This window comes from Thalassophryne amazonica, chromosome 13, assembly GCF_902500255.1.
Source record: "Thalassophryne amazonica chromosome 13, fThaAma1.1, whole genome shotgun sequence".
NCBI lineage: Eukaryota > Metazoa > Chordata > Actinopteri > Batrachoidiformes > Batrachoididae > Thalassophryne > Thalassophryne amazonica.
The window spans coordinates 36398871-36416187 of record NC_047115.1 but is presented as its reverse complement, the minus strand read 5'-3'; the positions used below and the strand labels follow the sequence as shown (position 1 = coordinate 36416187).

The 17317-nt window shown below is 46.4% G+C and overlaps 1 protein-coding gene across 1 annotated transcript; it reads left to right on the top strand.

The window, feature by feature from the left end:
• Positions 1-8292: 8292 nt before the first annotated feature.
• lrit2 (leucine-rich repeat, immunoglobulin-like and transmembrane domains 2) lies at positions 8293-11070 on the top strand. The gene is made up of 2 exons (XM_034184359.1): positions 8293-9070; positions 10250-11070. The coding sequence occupies exons 1-2, from the start codon at positions 8293-8295 to the stop codon at positions 11068-11070; spliced, it is 1599 nt and encodes a 532-aa protein (XP_034040250.1).
• Positions 11071-17317: the final 6247 nt, after the last annotated feature.

Sequence of the window (17317 nt, the reverse complement as noted above, 5' to 3'; positions counted from 1 at the left end):
CACTACTCTGACAGAAGTATTCACAAGGATTTATAATTGGTATGTCTTGTCAAAATGGTAGCATATGGGTCTACATAACTGGTGCTGTAGTTCCTGTGCATCCTATAAATAAACTAATGCAAAGCACAAAATATGGAGGGAAATGCTTTTCCTACAAGCTGTTGTCATGAGAAGTGTTTTCTGTTGTGCATATTTGTTTTTAGCACTCATGAGTACCTGAGTGTCATTTATGTGCATGCCTAAATATGGATATACACCAAAGATTTACCTTCTGTGGAACAAAATGAGCCTGAGCGTAATATTTTGTGATGATGCAATTCCAAGAACCATCCATCAAAATACAATATAACCTCCATGCTCAAGTGCAGCATCCTTGTTTTCTGATTATGTCATTTCTGACGGCTTCAAATTTAAAATTTAAATTAAAATGGGCATTATGTCCATTTTAGGCCAAAATAAGGACTACAATTGTGTAAAATGTGTGTTTCGTTGCTTGAAACATTTGTGCGTTTTTATCAACCTTGTCAAAATTTGAAGCCAAATAATTTTAAAGCATAGTGCCACCAGGTTTTAAAAGATTTAAGTCAGAAAAATAATTTTCTTTGGCACCACTATAATTTTATTCCTTAGCATTTAGATAAGGGATTTATAATATGATATTTCAATATGATCAAAATTCATGCTGTCTGGAAACAATTTAGAATTACAACCCCTGAAGGGGAGAAATTCAAGGTGCTATTACCAACTTTTGGTAGATTTGGAAGTGTTATAGTACAAGATGTTGTGAAAGTGTCGTGACACGGACCCACAACAGGGGGCGTTAATGAACGGACAATGGATAAGCCAAAAAGTAACAATTTAATGTTGTGAATCGCACAACAACGTACAGACAATAACAATATGGTGGACTGTCAATCATACACCAGGTGACGTGTGGGCAGGCTCGATGATAGAAGACGCCTGGAGAGAGAAGAGCTGGATCCCCACACAGCTTCCAACACCAACGGAGCTGAAGAACACCGGAGCCGCCAAGCCCTGCGCCCCAGGTGGCCGCTGTCTTCAGCAGTCAGACCCGGTACTGCTGGCAGAGAACAGAGACAGTCCAGATGAGTGTGAGTTCACACACTCAGTAATCCCACAGTCTGTATTAAGTAAAGGAGGGAAAACCTCCACCTCCAATCACACACACTCGTGCAGCTCCTGGTCAACCACTTGTCTGGGTTGGGGTGTGAGGCGAAGCCGTCGCTGTCACACCAAACGCCAATCCCTCAGATAAGGACACACTCCAGGAAAACGGCTGCAACAGAAGTTCAGGTTATTACACACAAAGTGTCAGTCAGCAGAGAAATTACCTGAATGGTAGTTGATTTCTCGGCGAGGAGGTGGAGTTGCAGTCCGGTCTTTGTAGTGGTGGTGATGGGTGACAGCTTGTGTTGATTAATGACAGCTGTCACCTCCAGCAAAGCCGACGCCCTCTCATGCTTGAAGCCCGCACTTCAAGCAGGGCGCCATCTTGTGGTGGTGGGCCAGCAGTACCTCCTCTTCAGCGGCCCACACAACAGGACCCCCCCCTCAATGGGCGCCTCCTGGCGCCGACCAGGCTTGTCTGGGTGCCGCCGGTAGAAGTCGGCCAGGAGGGCCGGGTCCAGGATGAAGCTCCTCTTCACCCAGGAGCGTTCTTCGGGTCCATACCCCTCCCAGTCCACCAAATACTGGAACCCCCGGCCCTTCCGACGGACGTCCAGGAGCCGGCGCATGGTCCAAGCCGGCTCCCCGTCGATGATCCGGGCAGGAGGCGGCGCCGGTCCGGGGGCACAGAGGGGTGACACGTGGTGAGGTTTGATGTGGGACACATGGAAAACCGGGTGGATCCGCAGTGAAGCTGGCAGCTTCAGCTTCACTGCGGCTGGACTGAGGACCTTGAGGATAGGGAAAGGTCCGATGTATCTGTCCTTCAACTTTTGGGATTCCACTTGCAGGGGAATGTCCTTTGTAGAAAGCCAAACCTCCTGCCCAGGCTGGTACGCAGGGGCCGGGGCACTCCGGCGGTCTGCATGGTTCTTGGCCCTCGTCCGGGCTTTGAGCAGGGCAGAGCGGGCGGTACGCCACACCCGACGGCACCTTCTCAGATGGGCCTGGACCGAGGGCACCTCGACCTCTCCCTCCACTAGCGGGAACAATGGGGGCTGGTACCCCAAACACACTTCAAATGGGGAGAGGCCGGTGGCAGACGAGACTTGGCTATTATGAGCGTACTCGATCCAGGCCAGATGGTCACTCCAGGCCGTCTGGTGCGCGGAGGTCACACAACGGAGGGCCTGCTCCAGTTCCTGGTTTGTCCGCTCTGCCTGCCCGTTCGTCTGGGGGTGGTACCCAGACGAGAGACTGACGGTAGCCCCCAGTTCCCTACAGAAACTCCGCCAGACCTGGGAGGAGAACTGAGGACCACGATCCGAGACAATGTCTGATGGAATCCCATGCAGACGCACGACGTGGTGGACCAGGAGGTCTGCAGTCTCCTGGGCCGTCGGGAGCTTCGGGAGGGCCACGAAGTGGGCCGCCTTGGAAAACCGGTCCACTATCGTTAGGATGGTGGTGTTTCCCTGGGACGGCGGGAGGCCCGTGACAAAGTCCAGGCCGATATGAGACCAGGGGCGACGAGGCACTGGCAGAGGCTGGAGGAGGCCGTGGGCCTTGTGATGGTCAGCTTTGCCCCTGGCGCAGGTGGTGCAGGCCTGGACATACTCCCGGACGTCGGCTTCCATAGACGCCCACCAGAAGCGCTGCCGGACCACTGCCACGGTTCTTCACACCCCTGGGTGACAGGAGAGCTTGGAACCGTGACAGAAGTCAAGGACCGCAGCCCTGGCCTCTGGTGGGACGTACAGTTTGTTCTTCGGACCGGTCCCCGGGTCCAGGCTCCATGTCAGGGCCTCCTGGATGGTCTTCTCCACGTCCCAGGTAAGGGCGGCCACGACAGTGGACTCGGGGATGATGGTGTCAGGGGGGTCTGACAGCTCGGTCTTGACCTCCTCTTCGTGCACCCAGGACAGGGCATCAGATCGTTGGTTCTTTGTCCCGGGGCGGTAGGTGATCCGGAAGTCAAAACGCCCGAAGAACAGCGACCAGCGGGCTTGCCTGGGGTTCAGACGCTTCGCGGTCCGGATGTACTCCAGGCTCCGATGGTCCGTGAAAACTGTAAATGGTACCGACGCTCCCTCCAACAGGTGTCTCCACTCTTCAAGAGCCTCCTTCACCGCAAGAAGTTCCCGATTGCCGACGTCATAGTTCCGTTCAGCTGGGGTCAACCTGCGGGAAAAGTAGGCACATGGATGGAGAACCTTGTCGGACTCCCCGCTCTGGGATAGCACGGCTCCTATCCCTGAGTCAGAGGCATCCACTTCAACAATAAACTGGCGCTTGGGATCGGGCTGCACCAGAACTGGTGCAGTTGAGAACCGGCGTTTCAACTCCCTAAACGCGGCTTCGCACCGATCCGACCAGGTGAAGGGGACTTTTGTGGAGGTCAGGGCTGTCAGGGGGCTAACTACCTGACTGTAACCCTTGATGAACCTCCGGTAGAAATTTGCAAAACCGAGGAACTGTTGTAGTTTCCTACGGTTCGTTGGTTGGGGCCAATCTCTCACCGCCGCAACCTTGGCCGGATCAGGGGCGACGGAGTTGGAGGAGATGATGAACCCCAAGAAGGACAAAGAAGAGCGGTGGAACTCACACTTCTCGCCCTTCACAAAAGCCGGTTCTCCAACAACCGCTGGGGGACCTGACGTACATGCTTAACATGGGTCTCAGGATCCGGAGAAAAAATGAGTATATCGTCTAGATATACGAAGACAAACCGATGCAGGAAGTCCCGCAAGACGTCATTAACCAATGCTTGGAACGTCGCGGGCGCATTGGTGAGGCCGAACGGCATGACCAGGTACTCAAAGTGACCTAACGGGGTGTTAAATGCCGTCTTCCACTCGTCTCCCTCCCGGATCCGAACCAGGTGATAAGCATTCCTAAGATCCAATTTCGTGAAAATTTGGGCTCCATGCAGGGGCGTGAACACTGAATCCAACAGAGGTAACGGGTATCGGTTACGAACCGTGATCTCGTTCAGCCCTCTGTAATCAATGCATGGACGGAGTCCGCCGTCCTTCTTGCCCACAAAAAAGAAACCAGCACCCATCGGGGAGGTGGAGTTCCGGATCAACCCGGCAGCTAACGAGTCCCGGATGTAGGTCTCCATTGATTCGCGTTCTGGACGTGAGAGGTTGTACAGCCTGCTGGACGGGTACTCAGCGCCCGGTATCAAATCAATGGCACAATCGTACGGACGGTGCGGGGGCAGCGTGAGTGCCAGATCCTTGCTGAAGACGTCAGCAAGGTCGTGGTACTCGGCTGGCACCGCCGCCAGATTGGGGGGGACTAAAACCTCCTCCTTAGCTGTCACACCGGGTGGAACCGAGGATCCTAAACACTCCTGGTGGCAGGTTTTGCTCCACTGAACCACAACCCCAGACGGCCAATCAATCCGGGGATTGTGTTTTAACACCCATGGAAAACCCAATATCACTCGGGAGGTAGAAGGTGTTACATAAAACACAATCTCCTCCCTGTGATTCCCAGACACCACCAATGTCACTGGCTGAGTCTGGTGTGTGATTAGTGGAAGAAGGGTGCCATCTAGTGCCCGCACCGACAATGGTGACGGTAAGGCCACTAGAGGGAGCCCAACCTCCTTTGCCCATCTGCTATCCAGCAGATTTCCCTCCGACCCCGTGTCCACCAGTGCTGGGGCGTGAAGGGTTAAATCCTCACTCAGGATCGTGACTGGGATTCGTGCAGATTTATGGGGTCTCCCCGCGTGGGTATTGTGACCCACCCTTAGCCCAGTCTCTAAGGACGAGTGCTGCTGTTTTGATCGTTTGGGGCATTCTCTCTGTGTGTGCTCAGTTGAGCTACAGAGAAAACACTCTCCACGGATCAGCCTCCTTTGTCTCTGATCTGATCGTTTTTTGGCCCTGCTCGTTTCCATAGCAACGTCAGCAGGGGGAGCTGTTGTCACGTGGAGAGCCCTGGCAGTGGAGCGTGGGGAAGTCGGCTCCCTTTCAGACCCGGGAGGAAGAGGGACGGCTTGTGCCTGACCACGCCCTTCGTCTCGCTCCCGTCGGTGTTCTGTTAATCGGTTGTCTAACTGTATAACCAGGTCGATAAGCCCATCTAAATCCCGCAGCTCGTCCTTCGCCACCAGGTGCTCCTTGAGGACCAGAGATAGTCCGTTTACAAAGGCGGCGCGGAGCGCAACAGCATTCCAGCCGGCCCGCGCTGCCGCGATGCGGAAGTCGACTGCATACTTTGCTGCGCTCCGACACCCCTGTCTTATCGACAGCAGCACACTTGAAGCGGTCTCGCCTCTATGAGGGTGGTCGAACACCTGTCGGAACTCCCTCACAAACTCAGTATAAACCGTTAGGAGCCATGAATTCTGCTCCCAAAGCGCCGTAGCCCAGGCGCGTGCATCTCCTCGAAGCAAGTTTATAACGTAAGCCACCCGGCTGGCGTCTGACGCGTACATGACGGGACGCTTTGAAAAGACGAGCGAGCACTGCATCAAGAAGTCCGCGCATGTCTCCACATAGCCTCCGTACAGCTCCGGAGGGCTTATGTATGCTTCAGGGGAAGGTGGGGGGGGCCGTTGAACGACCAGCGGAATGTCTGTTTCTGGCACACGGTCAGCAGGAGGAGGTGCTGCAGCAGCGCCCTGATCATGCGCTTCCACCTGGGCGGTGAGAGCCTCTATCCTGCGATTGAGAACACTGCTCTGCTCGGTAACTAAGTCCAACCGAGCGGCAAAGGCGGTTAAGATGTGTTGCAGCTCACCCACCACGCCTCCTGCCTGTGCACCTCGCTCTCCCATTGGCTGTTCAAGCGATGGTTGACGCCCCTCGGGATCCATGACGCTGGCCGAGAAATCCTGTTGTGAAAGTGTCGTGACACGGACCCACAACAGGGGGCGTTAATGAACGGACAATGGATAAGCCAAAAAGTAACAATTTAATGTTGTGAATCGCACAACAACGTACAGACAATAACAATATGGTGGACTGTCAATCATACACCAGGTGACGTGTGGGCAGGCTCGACGATAGAAGACGCCTGGAGAGAGAAGAGCTGGATCCCCACACAGCTTCCAACACCAACGGAGCTGAAGAACACCGGAGCCGCCAAGCCCTGCGCCCCAGGTGGCCGCTGTCTTCAGCAGTCAGACCCGGTACTGCTGGCAGAGAACAGAGACAGTCCAGATGAGTGTGAGTTCGCACACTCAGTAATCCCACAGTCTGTATTAAGTAAAGGAGGGAAAACCTCCACCTCCAATCACACACACTCGTGCAGCTCCTGGTCAACCACTTATCTGGGTTGGGGTGTGAGGCGAAGCCGTCGCTGTCACACCAAACGCCAATCCCTCAGATAAGGACACACTCCAGGAAAACGGCTGCAACAGAAGTTCAGGTTATTACACACAAAGTGTCAGTCAGCAGAGAAATTACCTGAATGGTAGTTGATTTCTCGCCGAGGAGGTGGAGTTGCAGTCCGGTCTTTGTAGTGGTGGTGATGGGTGACAGCTTGTGTTGATTAATGACAGCTGTCACCTCCAGCAAAGCCGACGCCCTCTCGTGCTTGAAGCCCGCACTTCAAGCAGGGCGCCATCTTGTGGTGGTGGGCCAGCAGTACCTCCTCTTCAGCGGACCACACAACACAAGAAATCTTATGGATGATAACGTAAGATGGGTCACAGGTATTCTCAAAACCTCACACATGCACACATGCACTTCCTCCTGTAGTTCATCGGCATGATGACAATGAAGGAAAAGACAATATTTACTATGAAATTCCCCCTCCCCTGAAGAGTAAACATGTCCCCTTCATTACTTCATTAAAATCAGCTGTAATTTTGCAACGTTACAAAAGTAATACTACATTAGAATGTTTGGACTTCTGTAGAAACAAAATTTACTCAGTTTTATGAAATTTGAAAGGCCCCATTTCTTTAAAAATGTACAATATAAATGGCTCCTCGTGTGATGGGCCATAAACCTTTATGTTTAGACGTGTCAGGCAAAATTACTCAAAAACACTCACAGAGCATAAAAGGCTGAGCTCCTTTTCACTGCACAAAGGTCACACAGCGGGGTGGCTATAGCTGAGTTGGTAGAGTGGATTATCTGCTAAACAAGGTTAGTACTCTCAAGGTGTCCTTGAACAAGATGATGAGCCTTAAATTGTTACTGCGTACAAGTCGATTCAGTTACTCCTCAAAACATTTTCAACTAATCTCCGCAGATCTTGGTGGTATCTTATTCTTGACCAAGAATAAGTGATATTTTGGTGTGGATTAAGCTCCAGGTGTGGATTCTTTTTGTTCATATAACATGTCACAGAGCAGGTGTGATAAAGGAGTTGGTCTAATATATAATCTGGAGTTTGGATTTGTGCTTTTGCAATCTGAAGCAAAGATCAGTGCAAAGCACTCTTTGGAATCTTAAAGCTCACTTCAATGCTTTGACTCAAAACGTTTTGCTGGCTGAATTCAAAACAGGAAGCCAACTGTGGGCTAACTAAGCTACGATACCGAGTTATCAATTGATACCTTTAGATATCAAGGTAGGATACCACATAATTCGAAGCAAAAATTGCATCTGAAACACTGTTGCCATCTTTGAATTGAAGTTTTGAATCACAGCTACTCTCACAGACTGAATCGAAAACGTGTTTCCATTGACTCTCGGTCAATGGAAAGTAAAAAAAAAGTATGTTGAGAAATTTAAAGTAGTCTTTGGTGGTTAAAAAAAAAAGAAAAAAAAATCAACCAAACAACATCCAATCTAAGAACGAAACAAAAAGGGCATGCAATTTGCCCAACCTTGCCAACACTTTTGGTAAATCTCTGCTTCTTCCGTGCCAGTCAGGGATTAACACTAATAGGCTTCTGTTGTGCAGATCTTGACTTGTGTGTTGAGCGTGAATGTAGTCAACTTCAGTGATTTTCTTGGACTATGGACTTAATTTGTTATTTATTATTTATAGTTTTGTTAAACATTTGGGCAGATGGAATTTATTTTCAGTGTTTAAGAGAGTGCAGCTGTGTAGAAGATCGTCACGGATGGTAAGTTTCTTGTTAAACTGCCACAAGCAGATTTAAACAATTGAAATGTATTTTCTGTAAATCTGTGGTTCAAAAACAACAATTTAAATCTTGTTTCCTTTAATCACAGGTCATTCATATGTATGGAAGAGGGGGCATTTGGGGTAATTCCAGAAAATCTTCCAGATAATCTGACCAAAATCCGAATAGAAAAATCTCACTTTACTGAAATTCCTCGTGGGGCTTTTTCACAAACACGCTCTTTGGAGAACCTGTGGCTGAATTTCAATGACATCAGAGTGATAAACTCAAAGGGTCTGGAGGGTTTGGAGAAGTTAACTGAACTTCGTTTGCAGGGGAACAAGCTGTGTTCAGTTCCATGGACGGCATTCGAGGACACGCCGGTGCTCCAGATTCTGGACCTGAAGCACAACCAGCTGGATGTCCTGCCTGAGCATGCCTTCAAGTATTTATTAAGTCTGACCTATTTGGATTTATCTTTCAATCGTCTAACAGTCTTATCAAAACAGGTTTTTCTAAACTGGCCTCTGTATGTGAAAATACAAGGCACAGACGAGCAAGGGACAGTTGCCATTGGACCAAACATAGTGCTGGCATTCCATGACAATGCCTGGCTTTGCGACTGTCGACTGAAAGGTTTTGTAGAATTCATCCGGTCACTAAGCCCCCCGATTATACTGATGAACTCTTACTTGACCTGCTCAGGGCCGGATATTAGAGCCGGCAAGTTTTTCCATGAGATTGAGCTGCTGGCCTGCATAAAACCCACCGTCACCACCCCATCCACAAACATCAGCGTGCATCCGGGCACAAATGTCACACTGCGCTGCCTTGCTAAAGCCAGGCCGGAACCCACGGTGTGGTGGACATATGGTCTGAAGATAATCAGAGGATTTCATGGTAAGAATGTGATGTCCAGCAAACACCCAGCTCATAAATTAGACACTTAAACACAAAGTTTAATCGCAGACCTCTAAGCGTTCTTTAGTCCTATAAGGAGCACCATTGATTCTCCCATCTGCACAACAACACCAGTGTTGGAGATTATCTATCACTGCAGCCAACCCAACATCTCCAATACCAACTATCAGCTAATTTTGTCTTTAAGTAAAACCCTGTAGGATGCTTATATAAAATGCTAAATATGCCAGTCATTAAAGGAATATCGTTCAACAGGACCAAATTGGTCTTGATACTGGTGTAAGAAATGTTTAGGAGAGATGGCAGTGGAGTTTTTACACCAGATTAAGAAAAATCTTGGAAAGTGAGAGGATATCTGAGGAGGGGAGAAAACGTCTACTGATTCTAATTTTTAAGAACAAGGGTGATGTGTAGAACTACAATAACTACAGATTCATAAAGTTGATAAGTCACATCATGAAGCTATGGGGAAGGAATAGTGGAAGCTAGGCTTAGAAAAGAGGTGAATATCTGTGAGCGGCAATGTGGTTTCATGTTGAGAATGAGCACTACAGATGCAGTGTTTGCTCTGAAAGTGTTGTTGGTGAAGTAGAAGGAGTTGCATTTTGTATGTTGATTTAGAGAAAATGTATGACTGCACCAAGAGAAGAGCTGTGGTATTTTATAAAGGAGTCTGGAGAGCCAGAGAAGTATGTGAAGGTGGTGCAAGATATGTACATCAAGCATTGGCTCTGAGTCCTCCCTGCTTTGCAATAGTGATGGGCAGGTTGCTGGTTCCGATCAGACGGGAGTCTCCATGGACTATTACATTTGCAGATGACACTGTGATCTATAGTGACAGTAGAGAGAAGGTTGAGACTGGATTAGAGGGGTGGAGATACATACTGGAGATTAGAGGTGGTTAAGTTAGATGAGTTTAAATGTTTTGGGTCAAATATCCAAAGTAATGGAGAGTGTGGTAGAGAGGTGAAAAAGAGAGCAGGTGGAATGGAGTGGGTGGAGAAAGGTAGCATTAATGATTTGTGACAGAAGGTTATCTGCAAGAGTGAAGGGGTGAAGTTTACAAGGCAAGAGTGAGACCAGCTAAGCCCACAAAACAAAAATGGTGCTGAATTTCAAAGGTTTTGTGATGAAAGTGCATCTTTGTTTTCTTTCCAGAGGTACAGGAAAGAGTGGATGGAGACACCATCAGGTCTCTCTTGGTGATCCCCTTTCTCCATGCGGCTGACCGCGGTGTTTACACCTGCAGTGCCATCAACTTCATTGGAAACTCGTCTGTCAGTGTCCTCCTGGACGTCGACTCTCCTGATGGCTCACGGTACTCACTACTCCCTAGCTTGCCTGTTCAACCTGCTACTGCTGAGGAAAATGTCTACACGGATATCCACATCACCAAACAGACTGTACGCGGCATTTCCATCGAGTGGTTTGCCACATTGGACCACCCGTCTGAAACCTGGTTTATGATCCACTTTGGTCGCACAGACACTGATAAAAGGGAAACAATCTACATTGGCCCTGGGATTCACTCTTACTCTGTGTCTGATCTGATGCCTGCAACTAAATATGAAATCTGTGTGACCCTGAAGAACCAGACACCTCGTCCTGATCAGTGCATTGTGTTTGTAACAGGAAGTGACATTACTGATATGGAGCAGAGGGAGAAGATGATTCATATCATGGTGGTAGTTTTCGCCATGGTGCTGGCTGTGCCCATAGGCATGTACGCCTGCACCGCCGACATTAAGCTTCCCTGTGTGGAGTGGATTATTGTGTCCTGCAAGAACCGGAGGAGAGGTGGCAGCTCGCCAGCAGGGGCAAGAGAATGGCAAGGCACCTTCGACAGCCTGCAGGCTGCCAGCGACGAAGGCCTGATTATCAAAGACTGTGGTGACGACAGGAAGGTGAGGAGGCGGTCAGATGACAAACTGCATCAGGGCAAGAGTGACCACAGCAAACTCACAGCTGAACTATATTAGAGTATTGATTCAACAAGTAAATTAAAGCTGACGTCACACTTCATCGCTCATAAAAGATCCGGTTTTAACTGATCAGTTGGATTGTTCTAATTCTCTCCCTGCAAATGACAGTTTGCTATCAACTGTAATGTGCTACTGATTTTGACATTAAACACTGAAGTATTAAAACATTATCTGCTTTGGTTTTAACCATCTCTTCCTGTGTTCTAGGCCGAGGATGGTGTTGCAAAGATGTGAATGGTGGCAAATGAGTCAAGACTATAATTGGAGGACCATGTGTAGAGAATGCACTGTAGGGGGTTTTTTTTTAAGATCACAGTCCTGTTGTACATTTTGAGACACTGAAGCCTTTCTAACAACAACAACAACAATAATAATAATGACACCTTATTATTATTATTGCTACTGTGACTACTGCTACTACTAGTAATATTAAATTTTTTGTATGGTGGCACAAACACAATTTAAGATCACTCAGTAATAAAAAGTGTTAAAAATATGGTGAAAGTGAACCTGTTTCTCTTGTTAGAACAGAACATAAAGACACTACATAGTGTTAACAACTAAAAGACACTATGATTTTTTTTATTATAAAACAAGATACTTAAAAAATATTGACAAGTATTAGATATTCATCAGCTTTTCATTATATCCTGAAGTTATATACAAGGTCTGTTAGAAAAGTATGAGTGTGAGGACGTGTGCAGCGCTCTCGGTGGATTTTCATTGCAAGGAAAATGACAGAACGACTGGAGCAGCGCTACTGCATCAAATTTTGCCAGAAACTGGGCAACAGCCAGGTGGAAACCATTCGGAAGATTCAGACGGCTTTCGGTGACTTTTCAGTCGTGTGACTATCCGAGAAATTGTGGAAGAGGTGGGCATGTCACAGCATGTCCTGTGAGACTTCAACACGAAGGTGCTTTTGTTCCATCGTCAGCAGCTTCGGCATGAATTTCGCTGCAACTCTTTTCATGGCCAAATCGTCTGTCACAGTGGAATGTGAAAAAAAAGTGCTGATGTCCACCTCTTCCGCAATTTCTTGGATAGTCACATGATGGTCCCGCATCACCACAGCGTTCACTTTGGAAATGATCTGGTCATTTCTGCATGTTGATGGCCGCCCAGAGTGCGGCTCACTCTCTCCACCATTGTGCAGATGTCTTTAAACCAGTTGTACCACTCCTTAATCTGTGTGATGCCCATAGCATTGTCACCGAAAGCCGTCTGAATCTTCTGAATGGTTTCCACCTGGCTGTTGCCCAGTTTCTGGCAAAATTTGATGCAGTAGCGCTGCTCCAGTCGTTCTGTCATTTTCCTTGCAATGAAAATCCGCCCAGCTCGCTGCACCCGTCCTCACACAAAGGCTGCTTGCCAGCAAATGACGCAATCGACAGACGGGAAAAAATTCACATGCATGCGCACGAAGGTTCAAGGTTTGCTCATGCAAGCACATGTGATTCAAATCCATCAGGTTTTTGCAAAAAAAAAAAAAAGGTCCGATACTTTTCTAACAGACCTCATATATTAAATGTGCCTAAAAAATTGCACAGTACCATGCATATTAGTTTCCTCTTTAACATATAACTAAATACCAGACTGAAACACTACAAAAAAACAGCAACTTGTAATCATGTAATGAAAAGTGCTTGATATAGTTATAAATGTGTAATAAATCAACATTTCTTGCAATGCCTAATCTATTAAAGCTACATTAAATCTTGAAACATTCCTTCTTGTTGTTCTTAAAATAAAATAAATGTATTTCCTGGCTGAGCTCTGTGGATTTGCATGTCACTTTTGTGCATATTTTTGCTGATGTTTGATGCTGGAAAGTGGCCTTTAAAGGTTGTAATTAAATGACTGATAAGACACAAAGCTGCAGGACACAAGCTTTTAGATTGTTAATCTGAAATCACTTCTTACCTAGGATCCAGTTGGGGTCTGATTATTGTGATTGTTCATTAGTGCGATGCGTGCACTCAGTGCTTCTTTAATGCATGTTTAAGCCTTTCTGCGTCATCTTAAATGTGCGTCATACACAACGCAGCAGCCATACGTCACACAGGGGCGTTACTGACCGGCGTAGACAGATGTCACATCAGATACATATCAAGACGACTTTGTTTATCCAACACAATACCCAAACACGGGCGGCCTCATGCTGCCCCCTTCACCTCCACCTCCCTTATACTGATTTAACATCACTGTTCGAAAAGACCAGCTGAAATTGGCAACTGTGATTTTCTGCAGCACAGACACACATGTGCTGTGTCGCTTGTTCAGATTTGCGTGTGGAGGATGGATGCTGCTTTTTGTTATAATCCCTGCCCGCTGTGTATGATACATGTGATATCAGCCCGATCACAGATCACGTGTGAAGTGTCATTTTGTGATCTGAGTATATCTGATTTTTCTCCTGATGCTGCAAGTGAGAAATGAAAACACATGACTTACTGTTTCCAACTGTGCATGTCTACATGTGTGCAGAAGCAGATTTTTTTTTATTTTTTATATGTGTGTGTGTGCCTGTGAACAAGATAACTTACAAAGTAAATGGTAAATTGAGTACATTTATATAGTGCTTTTCCATCTGCATCAGATGCTCAAAGCGCTTTACAATAATGCCTCACATTCACCCCGATGTCAGGGTGCTGCCATACAAGGTGCTCACTACACACCGGAAGCAACTAGGGGATTATGGACCTTGCCCAAGGGCAAGGCTGGGATTTGAACAAAGGATCCTCTGGTCCCAAGCCCAACGCTTAACCACTAGACCATCACCTCCCCAAAGAACATCAGAGAACATCAAAGAAAAACAGATGAACAAAACACAAAATAGCTGTATGGATTTTCACCAAACTCAGTGGTAATATTACTTGGGCAGCTATTTCAAGCTGATTAACTTTTGAAAATCAGAATCAGAATCAAATTTATTGCCAAGTAAGTTCTCACATACAAGGAATTTGATCTCGCGTTATTGGTGCATAAACAATAAGAAAAAAGAAAAAAACACCTCTGTAAGAAGTAAGAGTTAAATAGGCAAAACTATATTCATTTTTAAATAAATATAATGGAATGGAATGGGACTGTGCAACAACAGGTGATTGGAGTACAGATGTACAGTCCAAAGGTCAAGGTCAACAAAAACATAACGTATCTCTGGACTGGAGAGATGATCTCAAATTTACATTGATCTACAACATATTTGTGATTGTGGTAACATGAACTATCACACACGGGTATATCGCAGAGTGCAGAGCACACAGGGTTTGCATCAGCCCTTTCATTTTTAACACATGCCGCGTAGCTTTCTTGAATTCTTAAAGCATCAATGCTCTTTGCAACTTCCAGCTCTGTAATCCTCAATCAAATAGCACAGTAATCCTCACTGCCTCTTACACGGCATAATACAAGATCGTTTCGGCTGCTCTTCATATTCCCTTGTGTCACTTCAGAGCATTATCAGCTTGGAAGGTGCACGTGCATACTTGGAAATGTTGTACCCAAAAATTTGGCTTGGACCCTAAAGTCTTTGTGGATCTGATCTAAAAAAAAAACAAAAAACAAAAACCAAAAACAAAACAAAAAAGACAAGAAGAATGCCGAAAACTATATATTTGTGGATGTATTTACTTTGTCAATAATATGTCTGCTTTTCACCATCAATGCGCCAGCTGAGCTTGCTGAAAGTTTCTTGACACTTGTGCACGTTCAGTGTCAGTCCTAATAGTGCAGATGGACTTTTGGGTTTCAGCCACCAATGCAATATTGTACAAATATGAACAAGTTTGGTTTTGGATTAGAGAGTGTAATCTGCAAAATTTGTGCACTGCAGAATAACGTACATATTCAGGTCACGTCTCCGCAAATACCAAGTGAATGGTTCACTGAAACCCATGGCTGTGCTCACACTGTTGCCAGATCCAAGTGAGGAACGGAGCGTTTTCCTCTGTATAGGGTGTAATACCCTATACAGAGGAAAATGCACACTGCTGGTATGTATTATACCAGCAGTGTGCAAAAAATGAGGCATGTTGTCATTCCTCCATTAAAGATGCTGCAAATGTGATTAAAACCTTCTAAATGTCACAATTTTGGCCGGTTCTGGGTGTTGATTCAGTTTTTTCCTCTTTTTCCCTTCATGCACCCCAGCTTTGATTTATTAGTTGTTTATTTTCATCATGGTTTATTCTGTTATGTTTTACATGTCACTTTGTTTTCTTTGTTACTATTTACTTTGGTTGTGGTGTTTTCATTTATTGTTCATTATCATTCATCACTGGTTTATCTAGTTCCTCTCTGTTGTTGTGCTGCATGTCAGGATTAGTTTTCTCTTATTGTTTAGTCACTGCTTTTCTTATGTTTTGTTTTACTGCCTTGTTTTCTTAAGTCAGTTTCTGTTTAATTTAGTTGATTATGTATCTCTATTTTGTCATGTAGTTTTGTTTGTTCTCATGTTCATGCCTGCTTCTAGTTCTCATCATAGTTATATTTTATTCTGTTAGCTCGGTTCATAGTTCCCTGTTTTCCCTCACACCCATCCTAGTATGTTCTCACTTCACATCTCTGCACCTGCCTCATGTCTTTGTCTTTCACTTTGTTTCTGTCCGCTCTGTTTTCTTTCACACTTGGCACCTGCTCACGCCTCTTTGTATCCTACATCACTTCACTTTGTCCACTCTCTTCCTCCCTCTCATCTTGCACAGTGTTTAATCTTTGTTCACTAGCCACGTCCCCTTTTCAAGATTGTTCCTCACATGCACCTTGTTAACTCCTGTCCTATTTAACCACCTCCCAGCACCACTTCCTCGCCAGTTTGTCATTGTTGGTACACATCCTAGCTCTTGTTTTCAGTCCTGATTTGCCTTGCCATGTTTTGTAATCTGTTCTATGTTTTTGACTACACCTTTTGCTTCATCCCTGCAAACTGTGTTTGCTCCTGCCACTAATTCCTGCCTGATGATGATTGCGTCTTTGCCTAGCCCTGTTTGCACCTTCGCTCCGCTGACTGACAGCCTGTGTACCAAACCCAAGCCTAAATTAAAGATGACGACTTCTTTTACACCCAAGCCTTGTCTGGGAGTCTTCATAGAGGGTCCAAAACTGTTTGGGTGCCTGGCACCCGCACGGCCTATCACTAAATGTATGTGACATAACTCCTTTTCTATTAAAACTGAATTATCATGAGTAAAGTAGCCCATAGTTTACTTATTTGGAGCTGTGGTGACCGGGTTTCTGCTGTGTGGAGTGGCCACAGCACTGGTTTACCGGAAAATTAAGAAGGTGGAGGCGGCATTAATTGGCCCGTCCAGGCTGCCCCACATGATTGATTCGATTGGAAGGGCAGTGTCAGCTCAGTAGGCGGGGGTCAACCACACGTTGGAATCCATCTCGGGGAGAATGGCTGCACTGGAAAACCGCTTTGATCGTCTGTAAGACCACATCTCTCCTCTATTCAGATGTATTTGGGAGCCACTCTGAAGTTTCAGACAGTGGAATCTGTCAGGTGTCTGTTAATCTGGATATCTATTTGGTTTCCAATCACCAGCTGTCCTTCAAGGTCGCTGGGATAAAATCCTCCCCCCGAAGAACACTCCTGATAGCCTCGCTCCTCGTCTCCCCCGCCTCCTTGTCTTCCCCTGCCCCTCCCTTCCCAGTCCTGAGATGTTGACTGTGGGACCTTGAGACTCTGGTGGACTGATTCAGGACTGGGATATTACTCAAGAAACCCATTAAAAAAGTCATATACAACGAACTATTTCCTTGTTAATGACACACCCATTTCTTTCGACATAACTTTCAAGTTTATATTACAACTACATTTCTTGACATAAATAACAATGAAATTACCCTACCTAATTATACCCTAATTAAGATTTTAAAAATAAATATTATTGCATTTCCAAAAATCTAGAAATATTTTAATAGCATATCATCTTATACCTGTCTGAGAAATCTCAGGTACATTTCTCACAAGTATCCCCAACCCAGAATGCGTTTAACACACACTGCGCACTTTACCCACTTATTACCCATGATCCCATCAGCCGGGCGTTCTCTCTACGGTGCCTGGGGTGTAGAATCATCTCAGGAACATCTCACCGATCATCGCGTCACCCCGTGAATACGTGCTCCGATTGAAATGTGTTAATGGCGATTACCCATGATCCCATCAGCCGAGCGTTCTCTCTAAAGTGCCTGGGGTTTTTTTTTTTGGTAGCCTTTCCCCCGCATCTCAGAGTGC

Excerpts from the sequence above, each read along its gene's own strand:
- lrit2 (XM_034184359.1), top strand. The coding sequence starts at position 8,293 with ATGGAAGAGGGGGCATTTGGGGTAATTCCAGAAAATCTTCCAGATAAT. Across the intron at positions 9,071-10,249 it reads GATAATCAGAGGATTTCATG|AGGTACAGGAAAGAGTGGAT; the intron begins GTAAGAATGTGA and ends TTTTCTTTCCAG.